Raw genomic sequence first — 20,215 nt, 5'->3', positions numbered from 1 at the left:
CCAAAGCATTGATTGAGGACAGAATGGGGCCAGAGGCCTAAGAGCAAGGCTGCTGGGCAATGGCTTCTCTTTGTGCCTCCACACCATTACCGCTGGAGTCCCACAAGGATCTATCAAGGATCTGTAACTAGTGGGGTGCCGCAAGGATCAGTGCTTGGGCCTCATCTATTTATAATCTATATTAATGACTTAGATAAAGGGACCAAGTGTAATGTATCCAAGTTTGCTGACGATTCAAAGCTAGGTGGGAAAGTAAGGTGAGTCTGCAAAGGTCTGTTCAGATTAAGTGAGTGGGCAAGAAGGTGGCAGATGGTGTATAAATTGGGGAAATGGAATTGGGACAGGTTATTCACTTTGGTAGGAAGAATAGGAAAACAAAATATTTTTAAAATGGTGACAAACTATTAAATGTTTGTTGTTTCCCCTGGCTGGAGAGTCTTGAACTAGGACATATTCTCAGGATAAGGGGTTGGCCATTTAATACTGAGATGAGGAGGAATTTCTTCACTCACAGGGTTGTGAATCTTTGGCATCTTCTACCCCAGAGGGCTGTGGATGCTGAGTCATTGAGTAAATTCAAGGCTGAGATAGATAGATATTTGGACTCTAGGGGAATCAAGGGATATGGGGATCAGGCAAGAAAGTGGAGTTGAGGTTGAATATCAGCCATGATCTTATTGAATGGCAGAGCAGGTTTGAGGGATTGTATGGCCTACTCCTACTCCTATTTCTTATGTTCTTATACTTGGCCCCTCCTATTTCTCATCTACATGATGCCCCTCAGTGATATCATCCAAAAACATGTCAGTTTCCACATGTACACTGACTACATCCAGCTCTACCCCATCACTAACACCTCTCTCGACCCCTCCACTGCCTCTGTGTTGTCAGATTGCTTGTCTGACATCCAGCGCTGGATAAGCAGAAATTTCCTCCAATTAAACATTGGGAAGACCGAAGCCATTGTCTTTGGTCCTCACCACGAACTTGGTTTTCTAGCCACTGATTCCATCTCCCTCTCTGGCCACTGTCTCAGGCTGAATGGATAGTTTGCAACCTTGGCGTCCTATTTGACCCTGAGCTGAGGTTCCAATCCCATAAACTCTCCATCACAGAGACCTCCTACTTCCATCTCCGTAATATCACCCATCTCTGTCCCTGCATTAGCCCATCTGCTGCTGAAATTCTCATCCATGCTTTTGTTACCTCTAGACTCGACTATTCCAATTGTCTCCTGGCCGACCTCACACCTTCCATCCTCCATAAACTTAAACTCATCAAAAATTCTGCTGCCCGTATCCTAATTACACCAAGTCCCATTCACACATCACCCATGTGCTCACTGCCCTACATTGGCTCCCGGTCCACCAACGCCTCGATTTAAAAATTCTTATGCTCCTGTTCAAATCCCTACATGGCCTTGCCCCTCCCTATCTCTATAACCTCCTCCAGTCCTACAAATCTCTGAGAACTTTGAGTTCCTCCAACTCTTGCCTCTTCTGCACCTACACTTCCTTCACCCCACCATTGGCAGCCATGCCTTTTTATGTCTTGGCCCTGAGCTCTGGAATATCCTCCCTAAACCTCTCTGCCTCTCTCTCCTCCTTTAAGACGCTCCTTAAAACCCAACTCTTTGACCAAGCTAATGTCTCCTTTTTTGGCTCAGAGTCAATTTTTGTCTGATTAAGCTCCTGTGAAGTGCCTTGGGACATTTTACTATCCTAAAGACGCTATCTAAGTGCAAGTTGTTGTTTAATTGAATGGGGAGAAAGCACCATGTCGCCTACAGGTGGAAGGCCTGCAACTACAACATGACAGGTAAATAGGATTTTGTCATTAGAAAATGTTGACATACCCTTTTTCTATTATAAAATGTTGGCATGGACAACAATTTTAAAATTATAAATGTTGACAAAAAATCATGACAATAGGTAGTAAGAGTAATGAGGACAAGTGCGAACCATACACTTTTAATATATTATATAAATTGTTACATCACAGGGACAGGAAAGCACTGTGAATGCATTTGTTGCATCTTAGATATTGTTTTATTAAATTATGGTACACAAGGAATTTGAGTACCGTAAGCCATTAACGATGTAACTGCCTGGCCTTCAAACTCTAAACTCAGGCTGGTCATTCCAATCAGAACTCTAAACTAGTCAATCAAAGACACGGGTCAACACAGTCACCTGCATATAAAGAGATTGGTTCAGAGTGTGGCTCCAGCTATACTGATGCTTTGTGTAATATTCTTCATATTTTCCCCACCTTTCAAAATTAATAGCTTCAGTGCTCCAGATGGTAGTGGCAGATTTCTTTTGACCTATATTGTGGAAGTGACCTAGTTTTATTAGGAAACCCAATTGTCTTGCAATACTGTTACAATCCTGGACACACATCTTTTAAAATTCATAAGGACAGAAGAAAATTGATTGCAAATTTTCTTGTAGTGGTCTGAATCACTATGTCCAGAAGCCCAGAAATCCTGCCAATCTCTAAATGCCATTCATATTTCTGGAGGAAAGATTAACATTTTTCAGGCAAGAAGTCATATCCACCAATTAGACTAGAGGGCGTGCAACTCAAAGCCCTTCAGGAATTGATTCTTATGGTCCCCTTCTTGGCAGGGAATGAAATGTTGTTAAAAGTATAGGCAATGTGTGCCTAATCAAGATTTTAAGCGATCCCATGTTCAAAAGTTGCACATTAACCCACAGTTCCCACAGAAAATAACATGGCAAACAAGTAGTGCTTTTCAAAAATGGACCATCATGTCCAGGTAATATTAAAAAACAGTATTATTTGTTATCAGCTAATATGCAAGAAAATACAATATTCAACTGCTACTTATGAATGGAAATTGATTGAATATAGTGGGCCCAGTCACTCTCCTGTTGGTTCTTGTCTTGTGAGGAACTGTGCAAAGATCTATGGCAGCTGGCATGGTAGTGAAATTCTAGTGCTAAACAATCTTGGTTCTTGATGTGTGGCAGCAGGTTCTGGTATTGCTTGTGACGGGCAGCTTCAAGTAATTGCCCACCATTGACCAACCCGCATTGCACCAGAACTTCAGGACGTCTCTTACGGTTAAAGTCTGTGAAATACCTTAAGCCACGGCAGACTTTGGGGAGAATGTGAGAAGATCAAACTGCTTTGTCAAGTCCAGAACGAGAATGCAGTACCCTTGTTTGCTTCTTGGCAAGTTCTGATGGCTCGCCACTCTCTGTGCATGGTCTTGTATCGGCTGCTGAAAATAGAGAGAAAGGGAAGACTCATTAAGAACAGTGAATATAAAGAACAAGTCATTGAGTATTAAAATATTATATAAATCAAAAGATGAACAAATGGAAAGTGAAATTTCATATTTAAAACTGCAAGAAATTGTAAGTTTATTCATTCGCCTGAGTTTGTTTGACTATTGTACAATTTTCATAATAAAAATATCAGAAAAATTTAAACATTCTGCCTACCTGCAATGGATGCAGTTTCATGCTTCTTCTTGGCGACTAAACCCCGTTTCTGTTTTGAGGAATCGTGAAATACTGGTAGCATTTTCGATGGCAACCAGCATTTTCAGGCATAGGAATGTTCCGTAGATTATGATTTTGCACAAAGCACCGCTATTTCAGCCTGATTTCCAACCAAATCGGCCCAAATCTCAACACCATGTAAAAATGTTGTCCACGTTGATTCAGTGAACAGTTTGATATCTCCAACATTAGAAAGGTGGGCATAACACCTTTTGATCGAAGAATTTATCACTACCAAATCAGCCATAATATTAAGGAATGCTTTTTTGAATCTGTAGGCCCTCTTATGGATTTTGAAAGCTTATTCATAAACACCAGATCTATTTATAGATTCTGCTGTTGTTTGTACCTCGTAACACGTTTTCTTTTCTTTGTCATGTGCCATAACTCTCTAAAACAACACTTCCATTGATTGATACAGTTCTGATTTACTGAATACATGATTCGATTGGACCGATAAGCTAGCTCGATCATTCATTTTAGTAACCTAAAACGATACCTTCCTCTGAAAATTACATGAAAATGTGCAAACCAGATACGTGGAATCGGTCGGAAGGATAAATCTTGCAATATTGAGGACATTTCTCCCCTGGAAAGTTCCCTCCTCCCCCAAGGAGCACACAGTGTTCAAGTAGAACAGCAACAATAGTAACTTTTCCTGCAGAATGGAACTGTAGGGAAGCAAAGAATAATTTTGCTGTATTTTTCCTAAGTTTTATAATGTCTTTCTAATACTATTGACTATAAAAACTCTCCTGAATCACACAAAGGGTGTAAATGCCATATAAGAAACTCTAACAAAAAAATAAACAGATCCCAGCCATTGAAAGAAAACACTCCTAGCTGCAATCATTCATAAAGCTGAACAAGTTATCAAAAGAACCCCATTTCTTGGGTGAGTGAATGTGGGACTCCTTGAACGTTTCGCATTTATTGTCAGAGAACAATACCTGGTGATTACAGATAATCTTTCCAACTGCCCGTTGGAAAGATTATCTGTAATCACCAGGTATTGTTCTCAGACTATAAATGCGAAATGTTCAAGGAGTCCCACACTCACTTACCTGACGAAGGAGGTAATCTCCGAAAGCTTGTGATTTTCAAATAAAATTGTTGGACTATAACCTGGTGTTGTAAGATTCTTTACATTTGTCAACCCCAGTCCATCACCGGCATCTCCACATCATTTCTTGGGGGTGGTAAACTTTGCATTATAAAGATTGCCTTCAAAAACAGCCACCGCAATAATGTAGTAGGGATTATTTTTCAGCTTGAACAACAATGATTGCACCCAAAGCAGTTCGTCTGCCCCGAATACAGTTGTACTTGGGACGGCTGGTCCCAAGTTTCCCGCCATTTTGCCCCTCGTGATCTGAGTGCAGATCACTAACTAACTGGGTTTGGGGAGTGTGTGTGTGTGTGTGGGTTGGGGGCTCGGGTCTCGCCTGGTTACGATGCCGCAAAAAAAGCCTCTGAGAAACCCGTATTATTTCTTCATGCTGGAAAAGATCCCGGAGCTGAGACGGCAGGGAATCGACGTGAAGGGACTGAAGGATGCTGTCCCGCTTTGCAGCTCCGACTGGACGGTAAGAAAGTTTGCCGCGTGATGAGCCTGGCCTGGGCGCCCGTCCAATGCAGGCGCTGGTCTCAAGAGTGTGAGAGGGCAACCAACAAAACTGGGGAAAGCTGAGCAACAGCTTCAAAAAAAGTTGACCACTCAAAAAAAAAAGTCCTGATTGAAGAACAATGATCAAGTTCTTGCTTCAAGATGACTGAATGTTAAATTTTTTTTAAATTTCATTGGATATCAGGATTTTTATTGCTGTTTTGGGATCACATTCCACAATTCAGGTTTGTTTGTTTGTTTGTTCAGTGAAAACTGAATCCCAGTGATATGAAAAGTGGTTACAACGGGAGTGCAGTGGAACATGGACTTGACTTAGGCTACACTATACCTTATATTCCAGTATGGGGTGGTGGGGGAAGTCTGAAGGCCATAAGTGCAATTTGGCAGTGGGAATTTAGGATTTTTTTTAATGAACTCTACTGGTGCAAAATCTATTTTCTAGGGACATCTGAGGACATTTCTCCCACGGAAATTATTTTTTTAATATTTTGGTGCAATTTCCAGCATTTTGAGTGTACTCCAATTCTGCCATTGGGTTTTTAGTTTTAATCTTTTAGTTAGCAAAAGTGGCAGCAACTTAACTGGTGAACACTTCTCTTCCCCACCCCCCACCAATCATCAAAAACTTGGTGATGTTTAAAATTAATTTTAAAAATGGAATTCATTTTCATTAGTATGTCTCCTTTTGTGCTTGTAAGATATTGTACTTAGTATCTGTTATCTCCAGCCAACCCAGTACGCTTCTGTCTTCATGTGATATACTAAGCGGTTGGCGACCGTTTGTTACTATTTGCTGCTATGGTTATCTGATGTTGTTGAGGAGCCATTTCCAATTGTTTGGTGTCCTGGAAACTCATTACAGTAAATTAATTTTAGTAACATCATGATTTGTTGATGGGAGCACAAAGCCACCTCCAAGTGGTATTTGGTAATAAAAAGAGTACAGGAGTGGATGGGACACACCTAATTTTATTGAAGCAAAATCTTTGCACTCTGGAGGAAAAAAAATTACAAATATATATATCTTGTGTTCCTTTCTTGCTAATCCTACATGTATGTTTTGGTACTGTGGCTGAAAGTCCCTCTATCTATATCTGCCATATTCTCTCCCCTTGTTCTTCTGCTCTCTTGCTCTTCCCCTGCTCTCTCATCTGAGCTGGTTCTGCTTCTCCTTCCTATCTTGAAGTAGCCTTTATTGAGAAGATATGTTATAAGTGCCATGAGCATTTTAAAAAGTTACCAGCATTGCTAAAAACCTTGTTTGAAGAGCCACTATGCGAACCAAGCTGACGGGCCATTCTGAATGCAGAGGGTTGGCAACTGTTACATTGCTGTCTGTGCCAAGCGCTGAGCTTATCAACAAACACTGAGCTCTCTGACTAGTTATAATTTAATGTCAGGAGGCGAGGATGCCATTGTCACTTCTGACCTGCCATTAAAATACCAAACGTAAGTTTTTAAATGCTACCAAACTTGGAGGGGCAATGGATGAACCATAGAAGTTTATAGTACAGAAGGAGGCCCTTGTGTCTGTGATGGCTCTATGCTAGAGCAATCCAGATCTCATCCCACTGCCCTGCTGTTTTCCCCACAGCCCTGTATCATCATCTACTTCAAACATTTATTCAATTTTCCCATAAAAGATTCAGTAGTCTGCTTCAACCTTTTCCTGTGGCAAAGCATTCCATACTCCAACGATTGTGGGGCAATGTTTCTTCCCTCCATTTCTGCACATTGGTTCCATTACCTCCCACCTTTTATTCCTGCCTGACCTGAAAAATTCAAATTGGTCTCGACCACCTATTTGTAACACCAAAGGAGTTCGACTAGTTAGAAAATAAAATTCAACAATATTTTCTGATTCTAACTGAAGGCAATCTGTACCTCTCACGCACTAATTGTAACATCTTAGGCCCCTGTAGCAGACTCTTTTGTTCAACCCTCATGACTTTGAAATAGGTTTTGTTTTTCATTTTTTCATGTATTGGTCATGTGACTCAGGTTTGAGCCGACAATCTTTTGGTCCTAAAGGTCAATTGGGACTTTGCTTTCAATCTTGTGATGTAACATTTTTGGAAAAATCCAGCACTCGCCACATGGCAACTGTTAAATGGATAAATTCCCAGCCGTATTTTACATTGGTGTTTTCAAAAACTAAGATAAGAACATGGATAGCTGCAATCTCTAAACAGTGCTAATTGTATATACTCTTTATTGAAGTCACTGACTGCACTGGAAAAAGAGAAGTTTGCACAGATGGCACAACAATGGAAAGCTGAGAAAAGCATTAAGGCATTGAACAAACCTACAGGAAAACAGGTCAGCATGTTTTTATTGTTGCCTTATGGAGGGCTATTATAGTAAATATATTTTACAGGATGAGATTTACATTTCTTTTTTGCTGCCTCCTTGTTTTTCCCCTATTTTTACATATAAATTTGGGTAACTTCTAATTGGAGAGTTGCAAAATGTAAAATTAAAAAGTTCAGTGGTCTACCATTCATGGATTCATAAAGGCCTGAAGAGGAATCCTGAAATGTGAAACTTTTTTTCTTAAAGTGTGTATTTCCCCTCACTCTCCTTCAAGCTTGTCCAAAGTCCTGATGAGTAAAGGCACTGTCTAGTGTAGTACTAAATCATACACAACAGAAGGTTCCAGGTTCACTTTCTGGTGTATGATGACTGAGCTGGTCTAGTGCGGCTAGTAATTGCGGCAATGCAATTAGCTCAGTGGTCCTGGGCTAGGGAGGGGAAAGTTAGCCAGGCTTTCCTGTTCATGATTATTCTTCAGTGACTCCTGCTGAAATACATGTTTGTCTGGACATAGAGTGGGGTCAGGATTAAGGTTGGTTTGTGACCCCTTCCATTGCTGAATATCCTGCAGACACTATCTGGGCTCACAAATGAAGAAGAATGGTCACTTTGGCAAGGTATCCTCAATCCCCCTACCACTGCTAATCTGAATTCACCTTCCTCAGCACTTCCTCTCCCCGCTTCTGCCCTCTCTCCCCTTTCCTTTTCTCTCTGCTCCACAGATTAGTTCCATTATCTCCTACCCTTTATCTCTACTTGGCCTGAAAAAATGAAATTTGTCTTGACTACCTATTTGCAACCACACAGGAGATCAATTAGTTTTAAAATAAAATCCAACAGTATTTTCTGTTTCTAACTGAAGGCAGCCTGTACCTCTCACACACTAATTGTAAAATGTCAGGCCCCTATAGTCAGACTTTTTCACTCAACTCTCATGACTTTAAAGTAGATTTTGTTCTTAATTTTTTTAATTTATTGGTCAAATGTACCCCTGCAGAAGTCAGTGCCTTGGGATTAAATTTTAAAAATCTTTCCTTTTCTCCTTTTCCCTTCTGATATCATTGAATGTGATGTTGGAAGTGAGACCACCACAAGAGATGGTTTTTGAACACTAATGCTATATTTTGACTGCAGTATAACCACAGCTCGTAGAAATTGACTTTTAAAGTCCAGACATGAAGTTTAACGTCTGCGTAAGAGACCTACTTTACTGTATGTGAATTTCTAATGTTTGAAAAAGAGATGATTATTCAGTCAACTCTTTCCTAATATGAAAATTTTTAATAGCGGTTGAAGGCCGGTGAGCACAGCTATGTACCTTCATCGAAGTATACAAGTACAGAGCTCTACTTTCTCTGAATTGAGTGCCATTTGCCCCATTTCCAGAAATGCTATAGACAGTTGCATTGCCTGGTACAACTAGCCATTTGTCTTGACTGACATTCGTATCTCCCTGGAATAGAAATGTACAATGTCAACCCTGCAGACTGAGAGTAGCTTGCCATCTGTGTTTTCAAATGGGGATGGCATTAGTACTATACAGACTAGCAGGTTTTCCAGTTAGAATGCAAGTGATCAAAAATGATTTGGGGGGGGGGAAAGAGAGATTGGGTTGTTTGTGCAATAAACCGTGACAAGCTAGAAGTTTCCTCCTGTGCAAGCCATACACAGAGATAAAGAAAGAAAGAAAGACTTGCATTAATAGGAGTAAATGCCTGGAAAACTCCATTTCATGAAGGAGTGAGTATTTTCCCAACTTGTCTTCTCCATCTTCAGTGGCAAGATGTTCTGCTGTTGTGGCTCCACTCTCTCTGGTATGCTATTGTAAACCCTGACACTTGACCTCTCTTCCCCACTTTGAAAAGCTTCCATAAAACCTAGCTCCTCACTTCCATTAATTTTTTGCCTAATGTTTGCAGCATCTATTTGTGCTTCTGTAGAACCCTGGGATGCTTTATTAGATTAAGTGCATTTTGTTATGTATTGCTGCATCTAATTAACATCGTGAATGGGTACCATGTGGTCTTTGAGCAGACAATGTTTTTTGTGCCAACTTTCACCATAATTTGGTCTTAATTTCTCTTACAGTTGAAGAACCCCATAGTCCCTATAACAGCAAGGGGAATTAGCAATCTGCCTGCATCCTGGTCTAGTGATGAAGGTACTTCACTTCATTAAACACAACAGTTGTGTAATCTGATCTTTATGTTTTAAAAATAAAAGTGATGTTATTTTTTACTATTATAGTGTTATATTATCTGAAGTTTAGAAGAGTGAGAGGTGACCTCATTGAAACGCATAAAATTCTTAAAGGACTTGACAGGGTAGATGCTGAAAGTCTGTTTCCCTTGGCTGGAGAGTCAAGAACGAGGGGGCATTAGTCTCAGGATAAGGGGTCGGCCATTTAAGACTGAGATGAGGAGGAATTTCTTCACTCAGAGGGTGGTGCATCTTTGAAATTCTCTACCCCAGAGGGCTGTGGATGCTCAGTCGTTGAGTATATTCAAGGCTGAGATCGATAGATTTTTGGACTCCAGTGGAATCAAGGGATATGGGGATCGGGCAGGAAAGTGGAGTTAAGGTTGAAGATCAGCTATGATCTGATTGAATGGCGGAGCAGGCTGGAGGGGCCGTATGGCCTACTCCTGCTCCTATTTCTTATGTTCTTATGCTCAATAAGCGTATCTCCTTCATGATAGTAATATGTTAATTATAATGCTGGGTTTTCATCCGAAAATGGAAAGGACAATGTTAACACCACAATTTTCTCTAGTGCTAATCATACTTGGTCCCCAATGAATAGTTGAAAGCATTGCTTCATCTTGCAGACCAAAGGGTCTCTGGTTCAATTTCCAATATGTGCTGAGTTAGCTGATCTCAGCTGGAGCAGCTGTTGGGGTACTGCAATTGTCCTCGGAGAGACAGAGGAAGAGATTTGCGAAGCACTGGTGATTTTGATAAGTGATTTCCATAGACTGTAAATAGGCAAATACAGTTCCTATATTCAAGAAGGCCATACCTGGCAACTATAGAGCTAATAGCTTGACTTCAATAATTGGAAAACTAATGCAATCAGTAATCAGAAATAAAATGAGTGAATAGTCTAATAAATGGCAGCCAACATGGCTTTAGAAGAGGTAGATCTTGAAAGAACAACTGCCTGGATACATATTTTTTGATGAGGTGACATCCAAAATTGAATGGTGAGGGGAAAGAACCAACTAAATGACCTCCAAAGAGCTTTTAATAAAAGTGTTGCATGAGAAACCCCTCGTTACAAACTAAGTCAATGGATGTTAAGGTTAAGAGCTGGATGTGTGTTAGTAACTGGCTAAAGGGAAGAAAGCAGACTAATTGTAAGGTGAGTTATGTGGAAGGTATTGAATGGGGAACTAGGTTTTACTATGGGGGGAAGTTGAGAGAGAACATGGACTTGGCTGACTCATGGCTTACTGTGACCAAACAGTATGAGGCAGCAATAAACAAAGGGAATAGGATGTTAATTTATACTGCCAAATCAGTTTTGTTTAGTTATCTAAACATCCTACTAAAGCTGCAGAATGCCCTCATCAGGTTGTATCGAGAGTACTGTGTCTGGTTACTGCAACATAGGATTCACGATGTAAGAGGGAAGAGCTATGAAGAACGACTCATAAGCATGAGCTCTGAATCTGAAGATGGTCGGGTTGGTGTTCTGGGAGGTCAAAATAAAATGGGTTTTTTCAAATATGCTTTTGTTAAAGTTAGCATATTTAAACAAAAAGGATGTATAGATAGACTTTGACGGCTTATTCAAAATGATCAAACTTGTTACAATTTATATTAGAGACACCACTTGCAATAAATGAAAAGTACTGAACAATAATTGTAATATGATAAAAATGGTAGCGGGACTAATTTATTGTTGGGTGATCATCCATATGATGATCTTAACTGTTTTCATGATGGTTCAGTGGCAGTTGTAACTTGAATATTACATTCCTCGGGTAACATTTTTGTAAGATTTAAAACTTGATTGCCTTCATTATAATTCTCAATTTGTTCATATTCACAAAATTACATGCCTACAACCTCTTCCCCCAAAGTGAACAATAATTAAGGAACTATAAATCATCTTTTTGCATTACCTAGAACTTGACACGTTGGTATTGAACTAGCCTTCTTCATGTCTGTATTTAAAACAGTTACTGTTGAAGCGTGCTTTTTAATTGTGGCTGGTTATCGAAACAGTTTTTATATATTTTTTTTCCCTATCTTGATTTTACAAATGGCATGTCATTGTAAAATAATTCAATTTAGCTTAAAAGTAGCTACTTTGTTCAAAACTTCTATACAGATAAAGGTGAAAATCACAACTATTTTTCCTTCTCCCAAAGGGGTTTGTGATGAGATTTTCCATTTTGTCAGTTTTCTGAGCCTGGCCGATCTTCCCCCAAGCTGTGAACAACGTTTCCTTCCATGTGAGATGGCTTGTGTTAAATATTCAATGAAGAATGGCATCATCGCTGAGTTTCATTGCTTCATTGATCCAGGTGAGTAACAATGCATTTTTTCCCGTACTAATGGAATAAGGGAAATCCAGTCTTGTTCCCTGCAGTAGTTTGGGATGGAAAAAGTTTGCTTATAATAGATTTCTCACTAACAGGGATGGTTTTACCATTATTGGATAATGGAACAAATTGAGACTCAGGAACTAAAACCAGTCATTTTATACATTTACATCCAAACCCACTCCTGTCAAGTACTGTTGTACACAAGTCTCGTGTGGTGGAAGGAAGGAAAGAAACGTTGCTTGCATTCAGCTGTACAGTACAACATTCCATAAGCTTTTGCTTTATAAATCAGAAGTAACTCGTGAATCGCCCAATAGTATTGCTTATGAAACTATGAGGGTATATTACTTCTAAGCAACTCAGACTGTGATATTCTGTAACCACAACTTTAGAAAATGTCTAACTAGGCTTGGGAGGAAAGGGCAGGGCACTTTGATGGGACTGGACTTGGGCAGGGAACAGAGTACTTGGGCGGGCCTCTGCTTTGCCAGCAGTTGTCACGCATCTCCGAAAGCATGGGGTGGGATCTTGCTCTCTCCAGGAGACACTGAGTAGGAAGAGTGAGAACAAAAAAGCAAGAGGCCCAGTGAATGAGCCTTGTGGGGTTGGGATCAGGCTTCAGGGGAGGTGGCTGTGGGTGGGGACTGTAGATCGATGCTATCTAGGGAGGCTGAGGAGTGGGGACAAAAGCCCAGTGTTGGTCTGGGAGTGAGATTAGGAATTGGTCCGTGGTAATTCTGTGACTAATAATACTAATATTCATGTAGTTTCTGCTCACCTGTCAGATCACTAGATAGTGATATGTACTGACTGTGCAATTAAGTGGCCAGAAAAGTGCCCAAAATCTACTTTACAATAACTTGCCTGGGCTTTGCAGAAATTTTTTTAAAAGTACCTCAATTTTATGGAAATTGTATTGCATTATTACTGAGCTGAATTTGACCATACTAATGCAGTACTTCTTGGAGTACAGTGCAGGATGGAAAATGCAATGGACAACTTCAAGCTATGAGCTTTATACTGGTGGGCAATTGATAAAGAAGCTATTTCTTCCTAACTCGGCTCCTGGTAAAATAGCTGATATGCAGGGAAGCATTTCTCTGTATGCTCTGTATAGCTTTTATCAGAAATATGTTTGATTTCATTACACACAGTGCATGGAGGATATCTTCCCTGATGGTGATTCGAAAGAAAATCTCAATGTAACTGAGTTTATTGCTTAACCATGGCAACTAGTGAATATGCATTTAAAACTAAATCATGGGGTTGATTATTATTCTTCAGCAGATTGCTCTTCATTTGAGTATAATCGTGGTGAAGAGGGGTCTTCTTGGTGGTTATCATGACCTCCATTATATGTGATTTGTTGCTGCTGCAATTGATTTAACTGCCACATTACTTTTTTTTGCTGGGGTAAAGAGCTTTTCAGGATAGTGGATTTACATATGCATTAATTAAGCATGGGTAATATTACACATGATTTTAAATTTATTTTGAAATATAGTGGTTTGTTTGTGGTCAATAGTTTCAGGCAATTGTAAGAATGTTGTTACACATTTCGCTTTTGTATATTTTTAGAGCTTCAAAGAACAACTGATCCTTTTATGTGGTGTGTGATTTTTTTTAAGTGACATTTGGAAATGAGAATTGAAGCCATTTATATAGGCCGTAGAACTATGTAAAATTGGTTTTCTTACCAAGCGTGTAAAAGGACTTCCAGCATTATTGAAATCGAAGGAGAATTTTAGCTTTATACCACCCATGATATCCCAATGCCCCTGATGGTCTTAGTATTTTTAACATTTTCTAGAAATTGTTTGCAAAAACAAAAGTGCAAACGTATACAGTCTACTAAATGAACTCTTAAAATTACTTGTTGTATTTGTTTTCTTCTTCTCACCCTCAGGCATGATCCCGTGTGGTTTTCGGTACCATTGCCAGGTATCAAGTAAGTAATTGAAAATTCCTGTGTATGAAATAATTGCCATTTATGTAATCATCTGTTGAAATTCCTGCAGGAAAGAGATTTCAAGGTTTACCGTTATGACAGAAGAAACCAGGATGATTAAATGATTAATTACACCGATTGACTCAGAATCTGTGCATGCTGATCAAATAGATAAAACCCGAGTTGCTTAGGTGTTTCTATGCGAGTGAAGTACTGTCACCAGAATTCACTTTAGCTCTATTCCTATTATAGTAGAACATTTCTATTACATCATCGTGTAAAGAGTGAATTTATTTACTTTGATCCTAGTTTAGTGTCCAGAGGTTTGCATTTTTACTCTAGATTTAAAAATCATTAACATAAAGGCCCTTTTTCCAGACCGGTAGAACAGCACTGGTTTTCAGGGAGTGAGGCATTGAAGCACATTAGTGGAAGACCATGGTAATTTCATATGGTCTGGTACTTAACATTCCTTCAGCCTGACCAAATTTAATATACTTTCTAACAACTGTAGTACGAAATATATTGAGGGTGAAATAAGTCTTGGACAATAGCGCAAAATGGGCGATAGCGAATTGGCCACCCACTTTACACTCTGCCGGATTTTCTTTTTCATCGACTGCATGAATAATAGTTGAACAACATTACATTCTCAAAAATAATGCCATTTCCATTGCTTGGATAGGTTGCGGAAGCCCTTCAGCACAGTCCAGCAATGGTTCTGTGAATTATAGTGGTTTGCTGCATCTTCCATAATTTGGCTATTACAAAGTGATTGGGTCTGCCATCTGCAAACAGTAAAGAGGAAGAAAGGGGAGATGACTAATCCCCGATCATGATGAGGTTGTCCAGGAGAGAGAGGGGGTAGCATGCCAGCAACATGGGCCATCAGGCAGGAAATCATCAACTTTTTCCATGAGAAAGAATGCATCGTACATTCAAAACACAAAAAAGCCTTTTTGTCTGTCTGTCTCTTGTCTGTCTATCAACATTTGCAAAGGACAGAAAAATGGGGATTGTGGTTAACTGTGAAAAGGACTGTGACTTTAAGAGGACATAGATTAGCAGATTGGGAATTTAGATGTCAAATGAAATTTAAGACAGAAGCGAGTTGATACATTTTGGGGAGGAAGCATAAGGAGAGAACATATACATGAAATGGTAAAACTTTAAAGGAATGGAGCAACAGAATTACGTAGGGGTCCAGATACAACATCTTCAAAAGTGGAGGATGAGTTGATAATGCTGTTTTTTTTAAAAAGAAGCATATGAGATCCTAGCTTTTATAAATAGGAACATAGAGTACAGAAACAAAGAGGTAATGCAAAACAACTCATTGATTTGGTTGGAGTTAGAATTGTGTCCAGTTTTGGGCCCTCACTAGAGGAAGAATGTTGAGGCCATGGAGAGGATACAGAAGAGATTTGCTGAAATAATACCAGGGATGAGAGGCTCTAGTTATGAGGACAGAATAAATAGATTGGGGCTCTTGTTATTAAAACAGAAAAGGTTAAGAGGATATCTGATGGAGCTGTTCAAAATTATTTTGATAAGGTAAATAGGAAAAACTATTTCCACTGATTGGTGAGTCAGTAATTAGAGGGCATAAATTTAAAATCATTCAAAATAACGAAGCAGAAGATTAGGAGAAATTTTGCAGAGGGTTATTAGGATGTGGAATTTTTTTTATTCGTTTATGGGATGTGGGCATCGCTGGCGAGGCCGGCATTTATTGCCCAACCCTAATTGCCCTTGAGAAGGTGGTGGTGAGCTGCCTTCTTGAACCGCTGCAGTCCGTGTGGCGAAGGTTCTCCCACAGTGCTGTTAGGAAGGGAGTTCCAGGATTTTGACCCAGTGACGATGGAGGAACGGCAATATATTTCCAAGTTGGGATGGTGTGTGACTTGGAGGGGAACGTGCAGGTGGTGTTGTTCCCATGTGCCTGCTGCTCTTGTCCTTCTAGGTGGTAGAGGTCGCGGGTTTTGGAGGTGCTGTCGAAGAAGCCTTGGCGAGTTGCTGCAGTGCATCCTGTGGATGATGCACACTGCAGCCACTGTGCGCCGGTGGTGAAGAGAGTGAATGTTAAGGGTGGTGGAAGGGGTGCCAATCAAGCGGGCTGCTTAGTCCTGGATGGTGTCGAGCTTGAGTGTTGCTGGAGCTGCACTCATCCAAGCAAGTGGAGAGTATTCCATCACACTCCTGGCTTGTGCCTTGTAGATGGTGGAAAGACTTTGGGGAGTCAGGAGGTGAATCACTCGCTGCAGAATACACCACCTCTGACCTGCTCTTGTAGCCACAGTATTTATATGGCTGGTCCAGTTAAGTTTCTGGTCAATGGTGACCCCCAGGATGTTAATGGTGGGGGATTCGGCGATGGTAATGCCGTTGAATGTCAAGGGGAGGTGGTTAGACTCTCTCTTGTTGGAGATGATCATTGCCTGGCACTTGTCTGGCGCAAATGTTACTTTCCACTTATGAGCCCAAGCCTGGATGTTGTCCAGATCTTGCTGCATGCGGGCTCGGACTGCTCCATTATTTGAGGGGTTGCGAATGGAATTGTACACTGTGCAATCATCAGCGAACATCCCCATTTCTGATCTTATGATGGAGGGAAGGTCATTGATGCAGCAACTGAAGATGGTTGGGCCTAGGACACTGCTCTGAGGAACTCCTGCAGCAGTGCCTTGGGGCTGAGATGATTGGCCTTCAACAACCGCTACCATCTTCCTTTGTGCTAGGTATGACTCAAGCCACTGGAGAGTTTTCCCCCTGATTCCCATTGACTTCAATTTTACTAGGGCCCCTTGGTGCCACACTCGGTCAAATGCTGGCTTGATGTCAAGGGCAGTCACTCTCACCTCACTTCTGGAATTCAGCTCTTTTGTCCATATTTGGACCAAGGCTGTAATAAGGTCTGGAGCCGAGTGGTCCTGGCGGAACCCAAACTGAGTATCGGTGAGCAGGTTAATGGTGAGTAACTGCCGCTTGATAGCACTGTCGACGACACCTTCCATCACTTTGCTGATGATTGAGAGTAGACTGATGGGACGGTAATTGGCCGGATTGGATTTGTCCTACTTTTTGTGAACAGGACATATCTGGGCAATTTTCCACATTGTCGGGTAGATGCCAGTATTGTAGCTGTACTGGAACAGCTTGGCTGGAGGCGCAGCTAGTTCTGGAGTACAAGTCTTCAGCACTACAGCTGGGATGTTGTTGGGGCCCATAGCCTTTGCTGTATCCAGTGCACTCGGCTGTTTCTTGATATCACGTGGAGTGAATCAAATTGGCTGAAGACTGGCTTGTGTGATGGTGGGGATATCTGGAGGAGGTCGAGATGGATCATCCACTCGGCACTTCTGGCTGAAGATGGTTGCAAACGCCATTCACGACTGGATGTGGCAGGACTGCAGAGCTTTGATCTGATCCATTGGTTGTGGAATCACTTAGCTCTGTCTATAGCACGTTGCTTCCGTTGTTTAGCATGCATGTAGTCCTGAGTTGTAGCTTCACCAGGTTGGCACCTCATTTTTAGGTACGCCTGGTGCTGCTCCTGGCATGCTCTTCTACACACCTCATTGAACCAGGGTTGATCCCCCTGGCTTGTTGGTAATGAAAGAGTGAGGAATATGCTGGGCCATGAGGTTACAGATTGTGCTGGAATACAATTCTGCTGCTGCTGATGGCCCACAGCGCCTCATGGATGCCCAGTTTTGTTCTGCTAGATCTGTTCTGAATCTCTCCCATTTAGCACTGTGGTAGTGCCACACAACACGTTGGATGGTGTCCTCAGTGCGAAGACAGGACTTCGTCTCCACGAAGACTGTGCGGTGGTCACTCCTACCAATACTGTCATGGACAGATGCATTTGCGACAGGTAGATTGGTGAGGACAAGATCAAGTCGGTTTTTCCCCTCGTGTCGGTTCGCTCACCACCTGCCGCAGGCCCAGTCTAGCAGCTATGTCCTTCAGGACTCGGCCAGCTCGGTCAGTAGTGGTGCTACCGAGCCACTCTTGGTGATGGACATTGAAGTCCCCCACCCAGAGTACATTCTGTGCCCTTGCTACCCGCAGTGTTTCCTCCAAGTGGTGTTCAGCATGGAGGAGGACTGATTCATCAGCTGAGGAAGGACAGTAGGTGGTAATCAGCAGGAGGTTTCCTTGCCTATGTTTGACCTGATGCCGTGAGATTTCATGGGGTCCAGAGTCAATGTTGAGGACTCCCAGGGCCACTCCTTCCTGACTGTATATCACTGTACCGCCACCTCTGGTGGGTCTGTCCTGCCGGTAGGACAGGACATACCCAGGGATGGTGATGGAAGAGTCTGGGACGTTGGCTGAAAGGTATGATTCTGTGAGTATGGCTATGTCAGGCTGTTGCTTGATTAGTCTGTGGGACAGCTCTCCCAATTTTGGCACAAGTCCCCAGATGTTAGTGAGGAGGACTTTGCAGGGTTGACTGGGCTTGGTTTGCCTTTGTTGTGTCCGGTGCCTAGTGGCCCGATGCCAGGTGGTCCGTCCGGTTTTATTCTTATTATGACACTTTTTTAGTGAGATTTTACAACTGAGTGGCTTGCTAGGCCATTTCAGTGGGCAATTAAGAATCAACCACATTGCTGTGGGTCTGGAGTCACATGTCGGCCAGACTGGGTAAAGACAGCAGGTTTCCTTCCCTAAAGGACATTAGTGAACCAGATGGGTTTTTACAACAATCCGGTAGTTTCATGGCCACCATTACTGATACTAGTATTTTAATTCCAGATTTTATTTAATTAATTGAATTTAATTAATTGAATTTAAATTCCCCAGCTGACGTGGCGGGATTTGAGCTCATGACTCTGGATTATTAGTCCAGGAACATAACCACTATGCTAACTGTACCCTAATAATAACTTTTAAAAGGGAAGTGGAGAAATATTTGAAACTGAAAAATGTAAAAGGGTATGTGGAAAAGGCAAGGAATGAGATTAAGTGTATAATTCTTTCATAGCACTGCCACAGGCATGATGGCCAAATGGTTTCCTGCTGTGCTGTAATTTTCTATGATTCTGAGACCAGGAAAATCCAATCTCCTTTGGTTGCCTTTTATTTTCAAGTCTTCATCTTACACTGTGATATCAAATCAAGCCATAAAAAGAAATAGCAGTACTCCAATATCTGTAGCTTTATTATTGTAATAACGTCACAATTTAAAATCTAAAATTTTTTTTAAGTAAAACATTTTAAGTATTCCCCCTCCCCCCCCCCCCCCAACCCTTTTCCTCTGTTCTCTCCCCTTTCTGATCTCTCTTACTTTACCTATACTTTTACTGATTTCTGACTACTATACCTTATCTTAACTATTCTATATCTTTTTAAACTTGAAAGCACTTGGCTATTTTTCTCTGTCTCCCAAGTCCCAGTGCCCATTTTAGGGTTGGACCAACATTGGAACAATTGGCCTTTGGCTGTAAACTGTCTTCAAAGGTCAGTTTTTCTGCCAGTTATGTGCCGGAGCTTGATTGGAAATGTTCAAAATAATTATTTTTTAAAATTATAATAGTATTCAGTTCATTGTGACATAGAATGGAAAAACAACAAAAAATTCACAGGAAGAATCTTTGACATGTCACTTGACTAAATCTAGGTAAGCTTGTTTATGTAAAATTAAATTGATACAATTAAAAATAAATTTTCTTTGTTAGGTGACACCACTCACAAAATTCCGCTTTCAAACTTTGAACTTGCCAGCTCCAATTACAGTGAGATCTTTCAACGGTTCTTCGCTTTTCTGAGGCCAGTAAGAAGCAATGGTTGCCTTCCAGTTTACTGTAAGGTAATATTTCTTTAATTTTGAATGGGAAAATTCCACTGTTTACTTTAGGAAAGATCTGTTGTCATGTGGGAAGGGGAAGATAGAGGTGCAATCACCAAACTTTGTTCCTGTTAGCCTCGTGAGAGTCAAGTGACTTATTTTCTATATTGCATTAATCCTCGAAGAATGTTAACTGTTGCTTTCTTCAGGGCCCTTAAATTGTTAATTTAAGTTGATGAATTGACTTCCCAAAAAGATTGCAATATGAATGTTTGGGGTGTCTCTGTCCCTGTGGACCCTATTGGAAATTTTTTGTGGTCTGCAAGAAATTTGGTTGAGAGACCTAAATCAAATTTCCTCAGTACCAGGCAGAGTGGATAAACAACAGTTTCACTGGACATGGCGATTCTCCTTGCTTCTTCAATGATAAAAGTATTAATTGCAATA

At 41.0% G+C, this 20,215-nt stretch overlaps 1 protein-coding gene across 1 annotated transcript in view; it reads left to right on the top strand.

Moving 5' to 3' along the window:
• The first annotated feature begins 4,987 nt into the window (after positions 1–4,987).
• Positions 4,988–20,215, top strand: part of LOC137326967 (protein maelstrom homolog) — a 32,717-nt gene continuing 17,489 nt past the window's right edge. Inside the window, exons 1-6 of the mRNA XM_067992341.1 lie at positions 4,988–5,119; positions 7,381–7,479; positions 9,562–9,634; positions 11,850–12,005; positions 13,933–13,974; positions 19,659–19,789. Of these exons, the coding sequence (XP_067848442.1) occupies positions 4,988–5,119; positions 7,381–7,479; positions 9,562–9,634; positions 11,850–12,005; positions 13,933–13,974; positions 19,659–19,789 (633 nt within the window). The remainder of the gene's footprint in view (positions 5,120–7,380; positions 7,480–9,561; positions 9,635–11,849; positions 12,006–13,932; positions 13,975–19,658; positions 19,790–20,215) is intronic.

This window comes from Heptranchias perlo, chromosome 11 (genome assembly GCF_035084215.1).
Source record: "Heptranchias perlo isolate sHepPer1 chromosome 11, sHepPer1.hap1, whole genome shotgun sequence".
Taxonomy (NCBI): domain Eukaryota; kingdom Metazoa; phylum Chordata; class Chondrichthyes; order Hexanchiformes; family Hexanchidae; genus Heptranchias; species Heptranchias perlo.
This window is presented reverse-complemented; position numbering and strand designations above follow the sequence as displayed.